Source organism: Melitaea cinxia, chromosome 30 (genome assembly GCF_905220565.1).
Source record: "Melitaea cinxia chromosome 30, ilMelCinx1.1, whole genome shotgun sequence".
NCBI lineage: Eukaryota > Metazoa > Arthropoda > Insecta > Lepidoptera > Nymphalidae > Melitaea > Melitaea cinxia.
In genome coordinates, this window is record NC_059423.1 from 1293875 (window position 1) to 1319630 (window position 25756).

General features: G+C 41.9%; 1 protein-coding gene across 1 annotated transcript; it reads left to right on the forward strand.

Moving 5' to 3' along the window:
* The first annotated feature begins 399 nt into the window (after positions 1 to 399).
* LOC123668300 (GTPase-activating protein CdGAPr) lies at positions 400 to 25756 on the forward strand. Its single transcript, XM_045602060.1, has 27 exons — positions 400 to 482; positions 831 to 907; positions 1551 to 1654; positions 2425 to 2554; positions 3104 to 3153; positions 3208 to 3263; positions 3640 to 3824; positions 4591 to 4682; positions 5198 to 5255; positions 5764 to 5890; positions 8523 to 8701; positions 9482 to 9677; positions 10215 to 10343; positions 11037 to 11187; positions 13091 to 13180; positions 14080 to 14171; positions 14804 to 14915; positions 16215 to 16275; positions 16829 to 16911; positions 18356 to 18477; positions 18860 to 18998; positions 20254 to 20342; positions 20600 to 20698; positions 21012 to 21086; positions 22689 to 23759; positions 23820 to 24623; positions 25678 to 25756. The coding sequence occupies exons 1-27, from the start codon at positions 400 to 402 to the stop codon at positions 25754 to 25756; spliced, it is 4533 nt and encodes a 1510-aa protein (XP_045458016.1).

The following is a 25756-nucleotide window of genomic DNA, read 5'->3' on the forward strand; positions in this document are numbered from 1 at the left end:
GCCAAGACCAAGACTGACCAAATCTTGGTCTTGGTCTTGCTTTGCTCATCACTACCTAGATGAGTGAAGTAATTTTTTATTTTGAATTTTATTAATATTTTGGTGCGCTGATTGATCTCATACTACTGGGCTACTTGATCTCATAATACTATTATTATTGGTAACAGAATATGCAATAAAAATTATCCAGTATTATACATATTTGTTTCATGAATAATTTAAAACAACGACAAATGAAATCTTGAAACAAAGCAAAAACAGCAATTACCATTCAAATAACTTATAAATATAGTAATAATAATAATAATAATATATAAATATACACGATGCTATGTATGTGTGTACGTATAAATGTACAGAACTGTGCTCCCCTTCCAGGGTTCCCCCCACGGCTCAGTGATGTCGTGCCATTCGCTGGCGACACGTGCGTTCGCCGAGCCCGACAAGGATCCGCACTGCTCGTCGCGTGCCACTTTCCACAGGTAACGTGCCACTCACTGGCAGATAACTTGAGCTAGGTTCCGTTGTAAAATTGTCTCAACAAATACCGACTTCAATGTTTTTTGATTTCATTCAGTCTAACATCCCGCTGCTAGGCCTCTTTATCCATGTTCCTACATGGAGGTAAGAGGCCTCGGGAGGGTCAGGGTTCAATCCACCACGCTGCTCCACTGCGGACTGTGTATATTACTATAAGTTTAAATGAGTGACTCATTGTGACACGATAATTTTATACAACTATTTAAAAAAATGTCCTTACACCTTACTATAAATATTCAAGTACAATGTAATAGTACATATCGTTATAAAATACTGTATTTAAATTCCAGAACGGTGCGTTTCAGTTCAGATTCCAGAAGTCAGGCGAGAACTTCAAGTGAAACAGAATGCAAGCGAGAAACGCCGGGTAATGTACTTATCTTTATTACTTTGGACAAAATGCATATACAAACAATGAGATTATAAGTAACTAATATCTGCATATGAGTGATATTAAGGAGGAAGTTATTATTTATCTTTATGTGAGCAGTAAAAGCAAAAACAAGCATTTTTAGAGTTTTTGCCTTTATCTTCCAGCATCACGGATAAACTGTCACACGAAATCGAATGCATCATTTACAGTTACTGCTGTGTGCTTACGGCGGTAAAGAATATAGCCACTCCCTTTCTTCCCGTGAGTGCCGTAAGAGGCGACTAAGGGATAACACAGTTCCATTATCACCTTGGAACTTATAAAGCCGACCGATGGCAGGATAACCATCCAACACACACACAGGCCAATACACAGGCCGAAGACGGTGCGACAAAGCCGCCCAGCGTGGTGACTATGGGCAACACACATGAGCTCACGCCATTTTTGGCACGAACTTGTGGAGGCCTATGTCCAGCAGTGCAGATTGCGATAGGCTGAAGTGAATTGATTTACAGTTACAAACCTAGGTCTAACTTAAAATATGTTGTAGTTTGGTTTAGTGCACCTGTTGGTCCATGTCACGTCTAGGACGGTGTTTCTTGGCCAGTTATTAAAATATTTAATCCTCACATTGCAGGTTCGATGTCGCTCAGTGCGCTGTCAGTCACTCCCATGTCTCAGACGTCAGCGATGAGCCAGTCGGCGCCGAGCGCCTCATCGGCCTTCGACATCGATGATACGGTGAGAAAATAAATGTGGGAGGGAGGTTTTGATTGCGCTTAGGAATTATGTGTTTGTGGTTTTAAATAATTTATTGTGTGCTTGGAAGTGATGTCTTGGTCAAGACAATGTGTTTGGGATTTACGTTACTGTGCTTGGGAAGTTGTGAATGTGCTTGGTTTGTGATTTTAAACAAATTATGGTAGTGCTTGGAAGTGATGTTTTTGTTAAAGCAATTTGTTTGGAATTTATGTTACTGTGTCTGGGAAATTTTGTGTTATGTTTGTTCATTGGTATTTTATGTATGTATGTTGTATGCTAATTTCAGTTTGTAAGGTTATGTGATTGGAAAAGGTGACTATGAGTTGCGTTTGTTTTTTTTTTTTTGTATTAAGTTATAAATAATTGATATTATAAAAGAATTTATGTTGAAATGTAGTTAAAGTACAAGATTGTTGTATGTCATTATTTTAGTTTTTGTATTATAAAAAAAGGTTGTGAAGAGATCGCTATAAGCAATAAGGCCGCATTTGCATACATTATTTGTTTTTGTATCTAATCGTTCTAAAATGTATCTTCTTTTTTTGTGTGTGAAATAAAATAAATATAATTTTATATTTGTGATGTGTTATAAGATTTTGTGTATGGGAGTGATGCATACGTGTCCAGTAATAATTTAGTGTGTTAGCGGATAATGTACCTAGGTTTATTTCTATGCAAACTTTAGAAATTATTATGAAGTTAATTTCATTACTAACAAAATACTTATTATATTATTTGTATCTTTCCAGTCGCCTCCGCCTCCGTGCAGATTTCCAAAGCTAGAGGAATGCGCTCATTTCCATTATGAGAGAGTATCGCTGGGAGGTTTACGAGTCGAACTGGTGCCCTGTGATTCCGCTGCGGACACGCCTTCCGAAGGTTATTGCTTTTTTCTAACTGACTAAGAGAAAAAGATGAGGTTCTCAGTTCAACTGTCTACTTTATGTGTTACGTCATAACTTTTTTCTGGGTGTACTGATAAAGATTTTTTATTTTTTCATTTAAGTTTAAGCGAGATCTGATGACACCGCGTTGGCGCATCGGTCTTAGCCACGGATTGTAGCTGTTGCGCGTGCGGTTGCGGGTTCGATCCCCGTACATGACAAACATTTGTATTGGCCATACAGGTGTTTGCCGTGGTCTGGGTGTTTGTACAGTCCTTGTGGGTCCTCACCGTGCCTCAGAGAGCACGTTAAGTCGTCGGTCCCGCTTGTTATCATGTACACCTGATAGCGATCGTTACTCATAGTAGGGAATATATCCGCCAACCCGCATTGGAGCAGCGTGGGAGTACCACGTTGATCATGCTGATGTAAATTAGTCAACTATTTTTTTTGTTTGAAATAAAAAAAAAAAAATATATATATATATATATATATATCTATGTAATGTTGTTTAGAGATAGTGATAGTCATTTTTTGTTTCCAGGCTGGGTCTGCCTCAAAGTACGTTCCCACATAAACGACGATGATGACACAGTGGAGTCCAGGAACCTCAGTACCAGCTGGACGGAGGCCAGCAACGTCAGGGAGTGGACGCTGACTAGGAATAAGGATAACTTCCTACATCTTGACGATATGTTGCACAGGTGTGAGGGATTGTAATATTTGTGCTGATATTAATTTTGAAATTAATTACTTTTTGTAGTATGTAATAAGGTTTTTTGATGACAATAGTGTTATCACATACTTAGAAGCATATTTACTTTTTATGAAGGCCTCAAAAGCACTTTCGAGGTGTATGTTACGGCATATAATTGGCCTCCACTTGGATTTGGTCCTCTGTCCAGGGTCTGAAACAAAAACTACACAAGTGCTCAGATCAAGCCAATCTTTAAGACCAATACAAAAATATGCCACGTGCGGAAATCGACCTCGCAATCGTCACCGCAACAGCCACAAGCCAGCGCTGTTGATTTACATAATTGCTGTACCTATTTTGATGATCTTCTTTTTAAATTACAGGTGTATATATGACAGAAAAGTGTCCGGCTTACCCAATTTGAAAGAAGCAATGACTCCTGAACTGCTCCAAGATGAAGAAGATTACAAACAGCTTATAGCAGACTACGTTCACCACTTCTCCATCATTGCTGACGACTCCATCAATTGCGGGCCAGCATTGAATTGGTTGCAAATGGATAATAAGGGTGAGATTTGATATTATATATCGATAGCTATAGAGGGCGAGAACAGAGGGTTGATCAAGCAATGAAACTACACCATAGCTGCCATAATCTTTTTTTTAATGATTAACGACGTCTCGCCATCTTGAATTACGTAAAACTTTGTTTTTAGTCCGTATGTATATTAATGTCACTTTGATTGTACCGTTGGAGCAGTTGGCAGTGACCCTGGTTTCTGTTCTGAGCTCGTTGTTTAGATTCCCGTACCAAGCACAATTATTACATATACAAAATAGTGTATCAGTCAGTTCTTATCTAAAACACCGGCGAAAATTTGTCTACCTTAGGAACAGAAGACCATGTGTTTATATTAAATTGATTCAGCCTGTAATATTCCACTGCTACTGCTGCTATTTCTCATGTAGGAGAAGGATCGAGCTTAATTCACCACACTGTTTCAGTGCGGGTTGGCGGATATAATATGAGTAACGATCGCTATCAGGTATTTATGATGACAATAGGGACCGACGGCTTAGCGTGTTCTCCGAGGCACGGTGGGGAGACCCACAAGGTCATAATTATATGGAACTGGAAAGGAATATTTATACAAATGCCATTATCCATCCCGAGAGCCATTTAAAAATGTAGCCTATAGCCTTTCTAGATAAATGTGATGTCCACAACAAAAATAATTTTTCAATTCGAGCCAGTCGATCCTTTGATTAGCGCGTTTAAACAAACACTTCTGCTTTATAATATTAGTGGACACTAATAAATTATTAATAAACAGGTCATAAGCTACTGGTGTCCAACGAGGACTCGAGTTCGATCAACACACCAGCTGTGGCCGCTGCATATTCAGTCAGGAAATATGTGTCTCAGGTATTGTTTTAACTGATAATATGACTTTTGTGGGTTTACCTAAATTTAAGACTATACATATGTTTTACTCATAAAGTATCTGGCTCAAAATCTGGGGTAGCCCGACTAGGCAAGCACCCTGACCTTACAGAAGATCACAGCTAAATAACTCTGCTCTTAAGCAGTGTCGTGATCCTGTGGTGAGTAAGGTGACCAGAGCTCCTGGGGGGATTATGGTTGGGTCGACAACGCGATTGCAATGCTCTCCTGGTTTTGCAGACATTCATAAGCTATGATATCCGTAACATCGGTTCTGCCTCATGATACCTTACCATCAAGCGTCAGGTCCGCCTTTTTAGTAAAAAAAATGTTTAATGAACTAACTTTAAATTATGCTTATAATTTGAAATATTGTAAGTTGTATGTTTTCCTAAAATTTTCCTAAACTCCGCACAAAAATAATTTCTAGAGCATATATATATATATATATATATATATATATATATATATCGATAAATTTAATAATATTGTTACAGGCCCGCGACGAGATTAGCTTCGAAGTCGGCGATATGATATCAATAATTGACATGCCAGGTATCTATTACATACTGTCTCTTCTGTTAAGTACGATATTATCCCAGAAGTGAGGTATTATAAACAGAATGAGTTACATTCAGAGTTGAATTAGTGTAACAATTTTTTATTGAGGTCTCAACAATATCCTGCTCAAAGTCTGGAGCAGCCCAACAGGGGAAGAACCTCGATCTTACAGAAGATCACAGCTAAATATCACTGCTTTCAAGCAGTGTTGTGTTCTTGTAATGGGTAAGGTAGCCAGAGCTACTGCGGGGGTTTGGGGGGAAGGTTCGGCAACATGCTTGAAATGCTCCTGATGTTGACAGGCCTCCTGATGTTATAGGCTGCAGTCTCCGATATCCATCATATTATGTAGAGAAAGTTAAAATGTAATACGAAGCATTCTATTACTATTAGAAGTATTAGTTCGTGAAATTGAAATGTTTACACAGAAACGAATTCCTCAACTTCATTTCCTTTCATGTTTGTATAATAATAGTAAAGATGTCAGTTGTGTTCTGTACAGGGCCCCAGGAGTCCACGTGGTGGCGTGGGAAACGAGGCTTCCGTGTGGGTTTTTTCCCACACCATTGTGTCGCCGTTATCGGTGATAAGGTCCCGAGACACATGACACAGCCTCCGCCCATCGTTGGGTATGTTTCTAGCAATATAATACACGTACACGTCGCTGACTACAGCGCTAACCACCTAGTCACTAACTGCTAAACCTAGTCACTGACCACCCCATCTTGTACTTACCACCTCATCTAGTCACTAATTGCTACACCTAGTCACTAACCACCTTACCTAGTACTTACCACTTCATCTAGTTACTAACTGCTACCCCTAGTGACTGACCACTGCACCTGGTCATTTATGGCTACACTTAGTAACTTCTGCTCCAGCGAAGAGAAATGCTCACTACTCATACAGTGTATCCTGAAACCCAGTGTATATAATACCTACTCACTAAACTCTTTTACCTAAACTTCAAAATATCTTTTTTTAATATAATAAATAAATGCAATAAAATCCTGTGGCAATCTAGATCTGAGGCGCAGACTGGGCGATATCATGACATATGCCATGAGCAGCTAAGGCATATCGATTTTCCGGTCTCATTAACCTTGTGTGCGGGTGGGATGTGTCATGATGTCACTCATAGGCGCACACTAGATGATCTGTATAGCCGGGTAGTCAATATTCTTAGCGGTGCTGCTGAATTAACGTACAAGGACCAGAATTTTAATAAGAAACGGGTTACTGGGTGGAATAAATATGTGCGTACAGCATATGAAGATGCGCGTCTTAAATTTCGGACCTGGTTGCTCCATAACAAACCAGGGTATGGCGGAGTTTGGGACGACATGCGTGAGAGTCGTAAGGTTTTTAAAAGTAGACTAAGATGGTGCCAACAACATGAAGATCAAGTTAAAATGGACATAATCGCTTCACACAGGTCGTCACATGACTTTGCTAAATTCTGGAGAGAAACGAACAAGTTAAATGTAAAAATAGGTCGCCCCACGAGCATAGGGGGCTGTAGTGAGCCAAGGGGGATTGCCAACTTGTTTAAAAATCATTTTAAAGTGACATCGCCTCTGGGACCTCCGTCACGGGTGATCGATGCTGAGACCGTTACGAGTATACCTATGAGTTTTTCTGCTAAGCAGGTAGAAGCTGTTATTAAGGAAATGAACAGAGGTAGGTCTCCGGGTCATGACGGGCTCAGCATCGAGCATCTTAAGCATGCGGGGAACCACCTTTATAGTGTGCTAGCAATGTTCTTTTCATTATGTATAACACATTCTTACTTACCAGCTGATATGATGAAAACAGTGGTGGTCCCCTTAGTTAAGAATAAGACCGGAGATATTTCTGATAAAAATAATTACAGGCCAATATCTCTAGCTACAGTACTTGCTAAGGTGTTGGACAGTCTGATAGACCAAAATTTGGATCGATATTTAAATATACACGACGCGCAGTTTGGGTTTGTGCCCAATCTTTCAACGGAAAGTGCCATTTTGTGTTTAAAGCAGACTGCCCAATACTACACAAGCAGAAAGACACCGGTGTATGCCTGTTTTTTAGACCTTTCGAAAGCCTTCGATCTAGTAGCGTACGACATATTATGGAGGAAACTCCGCGAGGCAGGTATACAATCCGAACTGATTTCGTTGCTAAAATTTTGGTATTTAAACCAAGAAAACTATGTGAAGTGGGGCGAAACCTTATCAGATACTTATCGGTTGGATTGCGGGGTGAGGCAGGGGGGTATAACCTCACCTAAGCTTTTCAATTTGTATGTAAATGAGCTAATTGTGGGACTCAGCAGCAGACGTGTCGGATGCTGGATTGATGGAATTTGCCTAAATAATCTTAGTTACGCAGATGACATGGTGCTGCTGGGTCCGTCGGCTGGCTCTATTAGGACGCTATTAAAAATTTGTGAAGAATACGCGGTAAAACATGGCCTGACGTACAATGTTAATAAAAGTGAGTACATGGTTTTTGTGGTCCGCGGAGGGGTAATTGACTACGAGTCAGTGTTAAAACTAAACGATGTTCAACTAAGACGGGTAAAACTTTTTAAATATCTAGGTCATTACATTTCCGAGGATCTCAGGGACCATGCTGACATAGAACGTGAACGAAGGGCACTTGCCGCCAGATGTAATATGCTGGCCCACAGGTTTGCTCGCTGTAGCAACGATGCTAAAATAACATTGTTTAAAGCATATTGTCAAACTTTTTATACGTGTGCCCTGTGGACCAGGTATAGTAAAAAATCGCTGGACGCACTTAGAGTGCAATATAACAATGGTTTTAGGATTTTGTTGGGACTGAGACGCTTCTGTAGTGCGTCTGCAATGTTTACTGAAGCGAATACTGACTCCTTTTTCGCAATCTTGAGGAAACGGACCGCCTCTCTATTAAACAGAATGCGGCTCAGTTCTAACAAAATTCTGAAAATGTTCAGTGCTAAGCTTGCTGAGCCTATGCTTCAGCACTTTGTTGGCGTAGTGGTGAGGCAAGAAAGGTTAAGCAAGTGAATTGGTAAATTGTTAATTTTAATTTTTAATTTAAGTGTACTAACGTAGTTGTAAGTTACTAATGTTACTAACAAGTGGACTGTAAGTCTTAATAAAATAAAATTATTATTATTAGGTATTATTATTATTATTTAATTTTTATCAATACTGGCTGTAGAAAAAGACATAGATAGTGCTTTCTCATTTTTAATTTATGTAAATCTCTAATAATAATAATTTCATATTTCAGGTCGGTAGCCGTAGCCCCAATAAAACCGGTGCTCAGGAAACACGGGAAGCTGATATCGTTGTTCAGGAGTTTCATACTGTCCAGACCATCGAGGCGGAGTCTCAAGCAGCAGGGCATCTTGAGGGAGAGGGTGTTTGGGTGTGACCTTGGAGAGCATCTCTTGAATTGTGGCCATGAGGGTTCGTTGAAATAATTGTTGTCCTCAAACAAAAAAAAAACCGACTTCAGACATTTTTATATAAAAAAAGTAGTTGTTAAACCTGGCTCAAAATGGGAATACAAGCACTGACTTTCCAATAAATAAAGAATCATTAAAATCGGTACACGAAGTAAACAGCGAAGAGGTAACACACGTGTAAAAAGACAGTTGAATTGAGTACCTTGTGTAATGGTATCCATTTTCCAGCGAAGTAGCAACAATTATCTGCCTCTTACCTGGACCCTTATCGAAAATTTCGAATGGTTTTCTCGGACAAGACACATTAAACAGTCAAATATTGAGTTTCCTTGAACACTTTCTATACTATACTAATTATATTACATCTGTATTTTAATTTGTAGATATAACGTTTTTAATAATACTAGTGTTACATCTCTTTTTTGTGCATGTTGTGACAACTTAAAATGTTGCACATTTAAGCTCAATTGTAGTATAGTTTTTATGTGAAAATTGTTATGTAGCAATTACTGTTTGCCCAAATTAAATTTTATATATATATATATATATATATATATATATATATATATATATATATATATATATATATATATATATATATATATATACTGGGAAAAAATATGAAGAGGATGAGCCTGGTTTCATTCTAGTCAGTTCCACTAGTACATGATATGATCACTCGCGCCTTTGAAAAACCCATGGATGGAAAACCCATCTACTTGGCGTTGGTCGACTGTGGTGTTATGGTTATAATTTTGCCTAATGCGACCTATCTCCCCAGTCCCACAGGTACTGGTGGAGTGCGCTAGCGGCATTGAACGTCGAGGCGCTGTAGACGGAGTGTACCGACTGTCGGGCGGGGCCGCACTAACTCAACGTCTGCGGGCCGCCTTCGATGCAGGGGTCCACGTAGACCTCACCCAACCGCTACAGAGAGACCCGCACGCGCTCGCCAGCCTGCTCAAGATGTACTTCCGGTGAGTGCGACAAATGATACTGCGACACTAGACACTACGGCACGTAGACCTCACTCACCACTGCAGACGGAACCTCATGCACTCGCCAGCCTGTTAAAGATTTGCTTCCAGTGAGTGCGACACGCGACCCCACGATAAGCGATACTATGACACGTCGTAATGTTAAATTTATATCTATACTCAATACAAATAAATAAAATTGGATTGTCCAATTTTTGTCTGTCTGTTTGTTCCGAGTAAACTCTAAAACGGCTGAACCGATTTTGACGAGTCTTTCGCTGGCAGATAGCTGTTGAAATAAGGAGTAACTTAAGCTAATTTTATTTTTAGAAATTTATTTATTTTATAACCCTGCAAACTGAACAACTTTTTTTGTTAAATTCCACGCGGACGAAGTCTCGGGCACGTCTAGTCTAAATTATAATACATTCCATTCAAGGATTATATTATATTGATGTTTAACAATTCTGACAGAAAATTTAATTGTTTCAATTTCATAACGTATTCCCATTGCTAAGCTCGACGTATTTGTTGCAGTGAGCTCCCAAACCCGCTATGCACTTACCAGCTGTACGAGAGTTTTGTCAGAGCAGTACAAGTGCCTGAGGAAATGCGTCTGAAGGCAATGAGAGATACAGTTGTGAAGCTACCGCCGCCTCACTACAGGTAACTGATAATATTTATATTTTTCAAACTTTCCATCTAATTTTAAATTATTGTTAATATCAAAATATAGATGCTACTATTAGCGACATCTCTTAGCAAACTTGTAAACCATACATTATCTGTATTCATTTCTTTTTAATTGAAGACAGTCGTTCATGATCTCGATCAGCACGTTGGGGAACGTACCCATACAACGTGACTCGTTTTTACAATTTTTAACCCCCCACCCTCCCCATGGGTGACTACTAGTATTTTATAAGACCCCCTCCTCGCCCTCGAGTTCTTACGTAGTAATTCAGAAGTATGGTTTAAATATTTTTTTGATGATACTTCATTGCTTGGTATACGTCAGTTTTGAATCAGCTGACGTCCTGACATATGTGCGTTAGTGTTGCCACTTGTGAGTTTAAAACGCGCCATATAGTTCGAAAAAGCGTGAGATTTCTCTATACATTATTGAGTACGTGATGAAAAGCTTAGCTAAGCTACCCCTACCCCTGTGACTAAGCGTATTTTAAACCCCCCCCCCCAACCTGAACGGGTCACGTAGTAAGCCTACTTTCCCTTGTTTGATTTTAAATATTTTAATGTGAAGTGTCAAAACTAGCATGGGTTCGGCAAGATGTTTTCTGCTGAGATGAGCTGTACATTAAATCGATGGTTCGCTGTTGTAATAATAGTAATAATGTATAGGACACTGGCGTATCTGATGAGGCACTTGCGTCGCGTGTCCCTACTGAGCGCGTCCACCGGTATGACGGCTCGCAACATGGCCATCGTGTGGGCGCCCAACCTGCTGCGCTCGCCCGAGCCGCAGCACGCGCTGCAGGGCGTCGCCGTGCAGGTGCGCACTACTGACACTCGTACGACACACTCGACACGACACATACGACAACACGGCCATCGTGTGGGCGCCCAACCTGCTGCGCTCGCCCGAGCCGCAGCACGCGCTGCAGGGCGTCGCCGTGCAGGTGCGCACTACTGACACTCGTACGACACACTCGACACGACACATACGACAACACGGCCATCGTGTGGGCGCCCAACCTGCTGCGCTCGCCCGAGCCGCAGCACGCGCTGCAGGGCGTCGCCGTGCAGGTGCGCACTACTGACACTCGTACGACACACTCGACACGACACATACGACAACACGGCCATCGTGTGGGCGCCCAACCTGCTGCGCTCGCCCGAGCCGCAGCACGCGCTGCAGGGCGTCGCCGTGCAGGTGCGCACTACTGACACTCGTACGACACACTCGACACGACACATACGACAACACGGCCATCGTGTGGGCGCCCAACCTGCTGCGCTCGCCCGAGCCGCAGCACGCGCTGCAGGGCGTCGCCGTGCAGGTGCGCACTACTGACACTCGTACGACACACTCGACACGACACATACGACAACACGGCCATCGTGTGGGCGCCCAACCTGCTGCGCTCGCCCGAGCCGCAGCACGCGCTGCAGGGCGTCGCCGTGCAGGTGCGCACTACTGACACTCGTACGACACACTCGACACGACACATACGACAACACGGCCATCGTGTGGGCGCCCAACCTGCTGCGCTCGCCCGAGCCGCAGCACGCGCTGCAGGGCGTCGCCGTGCAGGTGCGCACTACTGACACTCGTACGACACACTCGACACGACACATACGACAACACGGCCATCGTGTGGGCGCCCAACCTGCTGCGCTCGCCCGAGCCGCAGCACGCGCTGCAGGGCGTCGCCGTGCAGGTGCGCACTACTGACACTCGTACGACACACTCGACACGACACATACGACAACACGGCCATCGTGTGGGCGCCCAACCTGCTGCGCTCGCCCGAGCCGCAGCACGCGCTGCAGGGCGTCGCCGTGCAGGTGCGCACTACTGACACTCGTACGACACACTCGACACGACACATACGACAACACGGCCATCGTGTGGGCGCCCAACCTGCTGCGCTCGCCCGAGCCGCAGCACGCGCTGCAGGGCGTCGCCGTGCAGGTGCGCACTACTGACACTCGTACGACACACTCGACACGACACATACGACAACACGGCCATCGTGTGGGCGCCCAACCTGCTGCGCTCGCCCGAGCCGCAGCACGCGCTGCAGGGCGTCGCCGTGCAGGTGCGCACTACTGACACTCGTACGACACACTCGACACGACACATACGACAACACGGCCATCGTGTGGGCGCCCAACCTGCTGCGCTCGCCCGAGCCGCAGCACGCGCTGCAGGGCGTCGCCGTGCAGGTGCGCACTACTGACACTCGTACGACACACTCGACACGACACATACGACAACACGGCCATCGTGTGGGCGCCCAACCTGCTGCGCTCGCCCGAGCCGCAGCACGCGCTGCAGGGCGTCGCCGTGCAGGTGCGCACTACTGACACTCGTACGACACACTCGACACGACACATACGACAACACGGCCATCGTGTGGGCGCCCAACCTGCTGCGCTCGCCCGAGCCGCAGCACGCGCTGCAGGGCGTCGCCGTGCAGGTGCGCACTACTGACACTCGTACGACACACTCGACACGACACATACGACAACACGGCCATCGTGTGGGCGCCCAACCTATCCCACTACTAGGCATAGGCCTCTTTCACCGTGTAGGAAAGGATATACATCCATCCAACGCTTTTTTTCTGTAAAGTATTCGTCATTCAAGTTTTTGCATAAAAATTCCACTTGATATAAACAATGCAATCCGTAGTCATGATTTTTTTGTCTAACACAATAATGACTTCCAGGCGGTGGTGACAGAGTTCCTGATCTGCTATGCTGAAGAGTTGTTCTCCCAGGAGCAGGGCGCTGACTCCGGACCCAGCTCGATAGAACAGGTATTATAAACCGACTTCTTTAAAAAACAATCATCAAAATCGTTACACCCAAAAATAATACCGTCAAATGAGAACCTCCCTTTTTCCCTTTCCCTTACTTTTTAACCGACTTACGGTTAAAAAGTAACACTATCAATAGATTATTACTAATTAAAATTATATATCTATATCCATATAAGACATTCGTTGATTACTTAAAATTGGAATCAAAAAATTATACAATGTGTTGCTCTGAAAAAACAAAGATTTTTTTATACCATTTTTCTTTATACATTATGATACAAAAATAAATGATAAAAACCCTTAACTTAACCTACCTGAAAAAACAAAGAAACGACATTTAAAGTTATTTACCAATTCCTATACATACAATTAAAATTAAATATTTCTTTTATATGCGACTATTATGGAGTGTCAAAAATCTTTTTATAAAACAATACATATTACTACTGCTATAAAAAAAGGTACTATACAAATATACAAACTCAAAGGAATATATTCCTTTATATCCATAAAATGTTGAAGTTAAGTTTTTAAGGTCAGATCTCAAAATACCTGCCGATTACAAAGAAACAAGTGTGCAACCACACGACTGAAGTAAAACTTCTGCACAATAGGCCTGCACTGTGTCTTAGATGTACGAAAAGAAACTGGCTGTGAGAGAAAGGGAGAAAAAAAATGTGTGCTCGCATCTCTGTCATGCTCCGTTAGCTTCCCTTGATCATACTTTTCGTAACGCTCTCGTCATGCATTAAGCAAGAAGTTTTACTTCAAAAATGTGGTAATATCTCATTAATCGATTTATACTAATTAGAAGTTTTAAGAGCTTAAATAACAATAGTTCTGTCTTTTGACTGTTATAGGTGTTTATTTACATTTTCTTTTTGTTAATATTTCAGGATTGTTACGATTCACACATCGAACTAAGAGGACTGGAAACCAGCAAGCGACCGAAGAGTCTGCCTCTAAATCCACCCACCAAGCTGTTGAGGTATTGATTGATTAATTCAGCCTGTAACATCCCACTGCTGGGCATAACCCACCCCCCGCCCCCCTTTCTCCATCTACGACCCTTCTTTAGATTGGACAATATACCTTCTACCACGAGTAACGATCGCTATCATGTGTTTATGATAACGACCGGGATCGACAGCTTAACGTGCTCTCCGAAGCTTGATGGGACGACTAGACCGGAAAACAATATTTATTAAAATACACATATCCGTCCCAAACGAGCGAGCTCTACTACATACGAACGATATTATCAATTATTTATTGAACACTAGATAATCCTTGTCCTGTCGTACTTTCACTTCCAGCGAAATTTTCCTAAGTTTAGTCTCCATACGAACCTACCTAAAATTTATTGAAACTTGGAAAAAAATCAAATTTACTTATATGGATGACAAGTTGCATTTCATATGTTTAACATTCCTTAGGGAAACAAGGACGCTCCGAGAAGCCTGTGAACTGGCTGCTGAAGCTGGGCTGGCTGAACTAGTCAGCCCTCTTTTCACGCATGACGAACCACCTTTGTGTCCAGATGCGGGAAATCGAGCCCACAACAATACAATATGTTTAACATTAATACAATGAGATTAACGATTATGTCAACACCCACAGCCTAGAGGAAGCGAGGCGTCGTGGACGCTGCGCGTGCGCATCTCCAACACCCCCTCGCTCCGCACCGCCCGCCCTAAGACCCGCCGGAAACGTGCCACCTAAGTACATCGAGGTAAGTTGTCTAACGGTAAGGATTCATAGATAAATGATCAAGTAGTCAAGTTTTGTGGGGGTAATTAAGTTTTGTAAGGGGAAGGTGGGATATAGAGCTATAGATACATTATTGAGTAAAATTTGGAGGGGAGGGGGGGAGTACTTATATAGGTTGTAATGGGAGATGGTAATCAAACCATGTAGAATGCTCTAGCAAGACTACTTTTTTAATATGTTACTCACGTAATTTATACTTACATTTAGGATATATGTGTATACGCTAATATAATATAATACGCTATAATAAGCTAATACGCTACATACTGAAGTTTTTGTCGTAGTATATGTTGTACTGTAATAGATTGAAGCCCATAGCCAGCTACCTACCTAAAGCTACCTTCTACTGGGTGAAAATATTTGCTACCTGAAATTAAAAAGGAAAGACTATATACTATAGCTATATACAAGGTGTTCAACACCTAACTATCCATTTGAAAGAACACAGTTAGGAGTCAAACACCTTATGTATAGGGTCATGAAGGGGTTTTCTTTGTACTTATTAATGAACTATTATAGACTGTAAGTAGCCTACAGGTGGGAAAACCCGGTTGGATAAAAAAAAAAAAAGATCGTAACCGTTTATCTGAGGTAGGGCACAGCAGGAATTTCGTGCTCAAAATATGGAGCAGCCCGACTGGGGTAGTACCTCGACCTTACAGAAGATCACAGCAAAATAATACTGTTTTCAAGCAGTATTGTGTTCCTGTTGGTGAGTAAGGTGACCAGAGCTCCTGGGGGGATTGGGGATTGGGTCGGCAACGCGCTTGCGATGCTTCTGGTGTCGCAGGCGTCTATAAGCTACGGTAAACGCTTACCACCAGGTGAGTCGTACGCTTGTTTGCCGACCTAGTGACATAAAAAAAAAACCGGCCAAGCTTCTGCTCTGGACATCAGGCGGACTGTATTTAGTGATAAGACAGATGTAAATTGGAAGACCTTTAGATTTAAGTCTACATATTTCATCCACTGGATTACGCAGGTTATCAATTCTTATCTCACTTTAGCATATAAAAAAACAAGTGTGCTTTAGACCACATGACTGAAGTAAATTTTTTTTTAGCTCTATTTAACTTATAACTCACACTTTTCGTAACGCTTTCGTCACGCATTCACCAGCTTATTCCCCAAGTCAAGCGAGCGTAAAGAAGTTTTACTTCAAAAATGTTTTCCATAATATTGAATTTTTGATCCGGCTCGGAAGGATCAATAAAAAAAATAATCATATAATAAAATGTATGTGATTTCCGTTTCATTACAGGTGGGATCTGGACCTAATAACTTACCGCAGTATCACACAGTATTAGATTTACCAGTACCAGGTGAGACATTTTCCGGTTTCTATATTACAAAAACGATTCGTTTTGCTAACGAATCGTTCGATTATTAACGTGCCGAGATCCAAATAAAAAAAAATATTCAAATTAAAATCAAAAATTTAGTCATTTTTTTTTAAATAATGTCAAGTTTAAAAGTAGTAGCGCTTCGGACAAACGTATCGTATTTCTCACGTTGCGTAATGATACCACAATAAATCGACACCAGCAATTTATACTAAGCTAACTCATAAAAGTGAACTTTACAATAGAGGCTTATAAAAGGGAAAAACGTGATAGCTTTTATATTCATCAAGAAAGTTATTTGAAATTTGGTATCTTTAATAGTTAATTTATTCATTGCAATTTCACAATTTTTATTATTACAAAAAAAAAAAAAAAAACAACACATTTATTCAAGTTGCATTAAGAAAACCAACTTATCGGAAATTCGAGTTGGCGTAGTATAAATTGTTGGTGTCGAAATGTTGTTTTCAATCGTAATGTGTATCGTTTTAAAAGTTAGTGTGTCGTAATTATAAGAAAATACCTCTCCCAGGCTCGAAACGTGCATTGAAGCGTTCGACGTCAGGCTGGCGAGGCTTGTTCAGTCGAAGCAAACGGGCCCCCAGCGCTCCGCACGCTCCTGTCGCCCAGGTGAGACTGCTCTTACCGCAGGACAACCCATTGCCACCATTAACCCACCATTGATCATCTCGCTAGTGACTATTAACATCGTCGGAACTGCAAAATTGCATTTTTTTTTGTTTATTTCATAAAACGTTCCCAAATTACCAAGTCTGTCATCAGCTGAAGAGATTTTTTTTGTTTTATGCATATATCAAATCAGTACCTATTAGTCTTAACCCGTTAAAAATGTAACAAGTGACTTTTCTCAAATTTACACATTAAATACCGGCTAGTAATAATATTAAACATAAATAGCCTGGACAGCATTACTTTAAAATTTCATGATCCTGTTTAAAATAAGCTGTAAGCCTGGAAAGTTGCTGTTTTTCACATCCGACGTTTTTAATAGTCATAGGCGATCTATTACTACTGACTAACTCATGGCTACCATCAAAAACTTTTTCTTAAGATGTATCAAGTATTCATATGTTTATTTACTTCTTTCAAACAACTGATGTAACTTGCTGGTTTTATGATTTTCTGATTTGTGTGTTTTGTTACCTTACGAAAAATAAATAAATAAATTGACTCATCGACTGTGACCATCGAGTCATCTATTAGTACAATTAAATCTGTTATTTCTAATTTTCTACTATTGACTTACCTGTTGTTACAATCGTCTCATTTACTACCATCATTGTTTCACCCATTGCTACTATCATCTCATCTATTACCACCATTGATTTGCTCATTGCTACAATCGACTCATTAAGCACCAACATTGACTCATCTATCACCACTATCGACTCATCTATTACCACTATCGACTCATCTATTACCACTATTGACTCATCTATTACAACTATTGACTCATCTATTGCCACTATTGACTCCCCCGTTGCTACGATTGACTCAACGACTACGGTAATCGAGTCATCTATTACAATACACTCGTCTATTTCTACTATCGACTCGTCCATCATTACAATTAATTCATCTATTACCAACTCAACTCACTCATCACTCATTGGCCTTAGTCCGTCTATTGCAGCTGATTTAGTCAGTGTCAGACAGACACTGTGTCGCCTAGGACACTGTTCAGGAAAACGCAGAGTTGAAAGTATAACTATTACCAACATTCATCCACTAATTGCTACGAACGACTCATATACGGCATATACCACAGCCATCGATTTACTCATCGCTATAATCGACTATTACTACCATTGGCTCACTCATTGTTATAATCGACTCGTCTACTTAAAATCTACTTAATATCGACTCATTAATCGACTAGTCGGGAAATAGTCGACTATCGATATACCCATCACTACAATCTACACGATAGATGACTCGCAGTGTGATAGTGACTACTATAGTCAAATAATATTACAAATGCACATCGCTCAAATCGCCTGTCACACATACGTCTACAACATGTAATGTTTTGTTCAAGGAAGTGCCAGTTAGTGCGACAACGCTGCGGCCGGCGAAGTCGTGCGAGTCGCTGACGTCGGAGACGGACGCCTTGCCGCCGCTCGCGGGCACGGCGGTCGCGCCTCTGAAGCACCACACCCGGTGAGATGGCAACCACTTTTATAGATATTGTTCTGAGAGCAGTTTATGCAAGGTAGTCCTGCATAAACCGTCCTTTTAGGGAATGTTTAAACGGTGAGAAATATAAATAATAAGTAACGAAATATACTAAAACCGACAATTTAACTTTCCTGTACAAAATGTCACTGGGTCATCTAGTCATAAATAAAAATGAATCGCTAAGTATTGAAACATTAAGAGAAAGACTGGAACTATTTGGCTATTTTTTTTAAGCCTCTGATACTCTTTGTATACTTCCTACGGAATGAAAAAAATAAATAAATAAAATGGTATAGGATATGATTCACTAGTCGGTCCACGCGCGTGGCAGTTCAGTAGTAGTGAATACGCGGGCGTGTGTCAGGTCGGCGTCGTGCGACTCGTACTTCGAGCCGTGGCAGGCGGAGCTGGCGGGCATGCGCCTGCGCCTGTCCCCGCAGGAGCGCCACCGGCACATGTTCAGCGAGGAGGACGACACCGCGGCCGCCGCGCACACCGCGCAGGTTCGCTCGCTCGCACACACACACACACACACACACACATGTTCAGCGAGGAGGACGACACCGCGGCCGCCGCGCACACCGCGCAGGTTCGCTCGCTCGCGCACACACACGCACATACACACTCGCACACACACACACATGTTCAGCGAGGAGGACGACACCGCGGCCGCCGCGCACACCGCGCAGGTTCGCTCGCTCGCACACACACACACACACACACACACATGTTCAGCGAGGAGGACGACACCGCGGCCGCCGCGCACACCGCGCAGGTTCGCTCGCTCGCGCACACACACACACACACACACACATGTTCAGCGAGGAGGACGACACCGCGGCCGCCGCGCACACCGCGCAGGTTCGCTCGCTCGCACACACACACACACACACACACACATGTTCAGCGAGGAGGACGACACCGCGGCCGCCGCGCACACCGCGCAGGTTCGCTCGCTCGCGCACACACACGCACATACACACTCGCACACACACACACATGTTCAGCGAGGAGGACGACACCGCGGCCGCCGCGCACACCGCGCAGGTTCGCTCGCTCGCGCACACACACGCACATACACACTCGCACACACACACACATGTTCAGCGAGGAGGACGACACCGCGGCCGCCGCGCACACCGCGCAGGTTCGCTCGCTCGCACACACACACACACACACACACACACACACACACACACACACACACACACACACACACATGTTCAGCGAGGAGGACGACACCGCGGCCGCCGCGCACACCGCGCAGGTTCGCTCGCTCGCACACACACACACACACACACACACACACACACACACGCGCACACACACACACACACGCACACACACACACACACACACATACCACACACTTAAACACACATACTACACACATAAACACACACCACACACGCATAAACACACACCACATACACATAAACATACCACAAGCACACACACATAAACATACCACAAACACACACACCACAAACACACACACACACCACACACATACATACACCACACACACACCCACACACAGACACATACGCACCACAAACACACACCACACACACACTCATATACTCACTCATGCACACACACGGCTGCTCGAACACACACACAAATACGCTCGCTCGTACATACGCACTCATACACGCAAAACAACAACAACAACGTTTTCCACTAGTCACTAGTGCTACCAAAACATTGAGGCTTATACAGCACGTGCGCTCATGCCCTCCCGCCGCCCTGTTGCAGGACGACTCGCTGTGCTCCAGCCCGCCCGAGTCCGCGCCGCCCTCCAACGCGCCCTCGCCGCGCCGCCTCGACTGCGACCTCGCCGAGAGGTGAGTCTCCGTGACCTCTCACCTCTCACCTCTTACCTGTTACCTCTCACCTCTCACCTCTCACCCCTCACCTCTTACCTGTCACCTCTTACCTCTCACCTCTCACCTCTCACCTCCCACCTCTCACCTCCCACCTCTCACCTCCCACCTCTCACCTCCCACCTCCCACCTCTCACCTGAAGCTGAACTTCAAACCTGTATACATTTTCGAGTGACAGTAAAACTTAAATTAAAAACAACATTTATTTGTAACATAGAAAGCGAGCTGCTCTGGAACGTCTGGAAGCCCAAGTAGCGCAACTCGGCTACATCGACGGGGACGCCGACCCGGTCACGGACCGACAGCCCGCTAAGAGGTATGGAACTACCCTCCATTACCGCCTTAACTAGCGTACAACTCACCTGATGGCAAGCGATTACCGTAGCCTATAGACACCTGCAACACCAGAAGCATCGCAAGCGCGTTGCCGACCCATCCCCAAATCCCTCCCAAGGAACCCAGGTCACCTTACTCACACAGGAACGCGCCACTGCTCGAAAGGAGTACTATTTAGCTGTGATCTTCTGTAAGGTCGAGGTGCTTCCCCGGTCGGGCTGCTCCAGATTTTGCCCTATCTCATTAGACCTAGTTTTAAATTTATCAATAACACCGACTATATTTTTTTTTAGAATATGCAAAGACCGTGACAGTCCCCTATCATCAACGTCAGACTTTCAGACATCGCTGACAAACGTCAAACTAAGGTAATTTTACAAGTGATCACATATCTATAGGAAGCATTTGCATGTATTTATGTTTTTACTGTGAAAAATTTGAAATTAAAAATAGTTATTTTGAAGTAAAACTTCTTTAAGCACGCTTGATTTGGGTAGTAACCTGGTGAATGCGTGACGAGGGCGTTACGAAAAGTGTGATCGGGCGAGGCGAACGGAGCAAGAAAGAGAGGTGCTAGCATGCGTTTTCTTTCTCCCTTTCTCTCACAGCCGGTTACGTTTCGTATATCTAAGACACAGTGCAGGCCTATTGCTAAAGAAGTCTTACTTCAGTCGTGTGGTCTAAAGCACACTCGTTTTTTTTTTTTTTTTTTAGTTTTATATAGACAAGAAGTTAAAATCCATTAATTCTACGTACTGTTTCTAGTCTCTTCTCTCTGATTTCTTCTTAAACGCCTTTCGTTTCTATTATACGAATATACACAGCGCAAATTCAAATCAAATAAAAATTTAGTGTATTAGGATTTAAAAATGCCTTAAACTAGCAATAGTACAATAATATTAGAAGTAGTGACTTATTTTAATTAGATATTTTATTTACATGATTATTATCTACAAACTGACAAACTATACATGACCTAATATAAAATGCGCTGGGGGCCCGTTTGCTTCAACTGAACAACCCTAGCAGCCTGATGGGGACCGCTTTAATACTCTTTTCGAGCCTGGGAGGATATTTAATTGCTATTGTGATAATTTAGAACTTTTAAAACCTTACAACGTTTCAAATATTACCTAATATTGATGTGATTATTGTGATAATTTCTATATGCACTCATGTTTTAATGTTGCTTTGTTTGTTATAAGTGTATTCATCGACTATATCTCGAAAATATTCACAATTTCATACTAAAATTATCATTGAATGCTGTTATGTGAATCGTTTTCGTTTGTGTATGTTTTAGAATGTATACAATAATATGTATAACTTATATAAACACTTTACAAATTATATTTATCGATTAATCTATCGATAGAATTACTTTTCTGAAATTAGAACTTTTGTAGCGACATCTATCTCGCAACATACGAACTAAGTACTGACGTATGTTTGACGTATCTTACATTGCGATATTAAAGTTATTAGAGCGATAAAACAATATATACAAGAACCCGACGACAACCGTCGGGACAGTAGCCCACCAGACACAACTCCCGTCTGGCCGAAGGATCCTCCCTTCACAATGGTGGATGAGGAACTTTACACCCTGTTCCCCTCACACCTGAAAACTTTTATCCCATAATTATTACGATAGTTAAGGTAGGAGATGTTAACAGAATTGTAATAGAAATATCTAAAAGGCTTTCTACAATATTTTACTAAGAATCTGACATTAGAAAGCCTCGTTTAATTAATACATGACAATAGAGTAGTAATCATTTATCATCAGATCTATAGATCATCATCTATCGAAAATGAATTAATCAATCAATCTATAGAAATAAATTACTTTTCCAGGATAATCAAATACACTATACAAACATCAAAAAATATACAGGTAAAAATCAACTAACATTCCAAAACGCCCACTAAAATCACTAAATCTCACATAACTAATCAATAACTTGCAGAGACCGAAACTCGCCGAGGAAACAGAAAAACACGTCGCGTTACAGCGGCTTACACAACCCGGTATTAAACGACCCGGATAAGCCTGTAACCCGGTTAACGTGGCACGGTAAAGACGGTCATTCGACGCTTATTAAAATAGACTGGCCAGCGGAAAACTCGTCGGTCAGTAATTTGACTACGAGTACAATGAACTCGGCTCCGATTACTCCAGCGACACCGGTCTACGATCCCTTGGAGAGTGATTCAGAGATAAGCGATAATAAACATACCATTACGATTAAAAGCAGCGATTGTAACACCTGTGATGAGAAGAAGTGTCTCAAATGCGAACTAAAAGCCACAGATTATGAGAACGTTAAAGATATGGCACGAGATCACTCGGAACACAACCTGCACGACAGTCTAGACCCTAGTCCCTTACATTCGACGGAAATAAGCTATCAGAACCTAAATAGATTATCAGCTGTGTCAACGTCATCGAACTCTGACCAAAATTCGCATAAAAGGGACGGTGACGTCATGAAGGTAATGACGTCATCGCACGAAAGTTCTTCGAGCTATTCTAACGTCAGTTATAAGCAGGACGAATTGTACGAGTGCTATAATTTCACAAGACCTAACTATATAAATCTATCATCTAGTACGTCTAAAAGTTCGCCTGGTAGCCCTTTGAAGAGTCCTCTTAAATCGACAATTAGTATAACATTTAGGTCTCCCGTCAACATTAAATCACCAGATTATGAGCCTATAGGTAACGAAACGCCTACGAATGAAAGAGATTCGGTGTATGAAGATATAGATCTAGAAAAGAATCTGTCTATAGTCGAAGATGCAAGTGTTCCGCAAACGGACGCAAGCTTACCAACACAACAAGCCTGCCAACCTGAAGATTATAACCACGACCTAATCATACTCGAAACTCCAACAGAATCGACCGTAGACAACGGCATCGATGTGTACAGTCAAGTCAAATTCTTCAAAAAGAGTATAGAGGAAGTGAACGCTATGATACTAGAAACACCGGAGAAAGAGACGGAATATGAGAACGTAGCGTTTGCGGAAACGAGAGAGCGCGATTACGAGAACATAAACGTTGATACTCTAAAAATCTGTGATAAAATAGAAATAAGTAGCTTAGATACGAAGGAAGACGAATCTTTGGAGAGGGAAAACGGTAATGTCATTAAACCTATAATTGCGACGAAAAATTTAAACGTAAGAGAACTAGCAATTAGGTTCGAAAGTCCGACAGAACAAAAGGGTCCCTTCACATTTGATAAATACAAAACCGAAGTCAAATATCCATCATTAGAAAAAAATGACGAGAAAGTCGAAACTAGAAAGAAAGAAATGAAAAATCCTCCGCCGATATCGCCAAAAACGTACAAGCTTACTAAGAATTCAAACGCGAGATCGCTAGACGAAAACGCGTTTATAAAAGAGTTTGGTACAGATAAGGATAGGCGGAGAAGCATGGAAGTTAAGGATGCAAAGAGACAGTCTAAGTACTTACCAGACTTGAACCTAAACATGGAGGAACAAGAGATAAAGTTGGAAAGCATAACCCCGACAACAGAGAACAAACTATCTTTAATACAAAGGTTCGATATAAAAAAACCTGAACTGAAGGACCTAATAGGCTTCGATACGGAAAAAAAGTTAAGCAGAGAGAGAATAGAGAAATACAAGGAAGAACGGAGAAATTTCCTCCGAGAAAAATATAGTTCCCAGTCGTTTAGAAGTAATCCAGAACAGTTGACTAGGATAAAACTAAAAAAGGACGAAAAGACCGACTGTGAACGATTAAAAGATGATTTACCAAAGTTTGAGCGTAGGAATACAGTAGACCTAGGTCAGAGGATGCGATTTTCGTTAGCTAGGAGCGCTAACAACCTAGACACAATACCGTCCCCGATAAGTCCTAGTGAAGATATGCCCAGGAATGGCGAGGCCAACGAGTGCAACCGGTTGGAAAGGTATGTATAGCTTTCTTAAACTGTTTGCATTAATCGCCATTTAATAAGTAACAATGCGAGTCATTATCATCTGAGTTTTAATAACGCTGTAACTCTGAAACGAATCTTTAAGCCTATTTTTATAAATGTCACAATTCGTGTAACGAACTTGTTTAAAACTTGCATTAATTTAAAATAGTTAAAAAATAGCTTAATTGCAATTGTAGTCTTTAGAACAATATTTTGTAGTTTGACTTAGAGTGATTGTTTTACAATTTTCTTACTTTTGTGGCGTATCGAAATGGATTTTGAGCGCTGACCTTTAATTTTACTTCAACATTTTTTATACTGAACTGTTTGCAACCCCTGCATAGCGATCCCCACTCCAAGCCGAGAGCTCAATATCCATGCCGATACACCAAATATTGTATCAAAATGGGAAGGTGTAAAGTTTGATAAACAAATTGATCATTTACAACTCGTGTCTGTCAACTCTGGTCTGCTGTCATCTACTTATAGCAGAAACTTCTCACCGTTTCAGAGCTTGGTAACAGTTAATAAAATCTCATTTCAAGTTTTGCTTCACAAATGTTAATAGTAGAATTATGTTGTTTGAATATATCGGAAGTATTCAGTTAGTCAGTCAGTCAGTCAGTTCAGCCTATTGCAGTCCACTGCTGGACATAGACCTTCCCAAGTTTCATTTAAGTATTCAACATAAATATAATAATTATACTTTTGAATGATTCAATACTTTGTGTACGATTTTTAATGGAGCTACGATGAATAAATTTGTATTAAATAAAGTATGTCATTGTTATAATCATTATTATTAATCACTCTTGCACTTTTGTGCCCGGGATAACAGAAATTCTCATCACTAGACTGGTAGAGATCTCTTTTAGAGATAAGTTCGCCATTCCCAACTTTCTTTATAAATATAATTTTTACTTGTTTCTTTTCTTTTAAAGTGCTATAAAGAATATAATATATCGAAAGCACATATACTTATATGTAATTAAAATATTCGCAGGAGAGAGAAAATATCACCGTCATACAACATTCGCGACATGGCCGCAATATTCGAACAGAAATCACAAAACAGCGGTTGA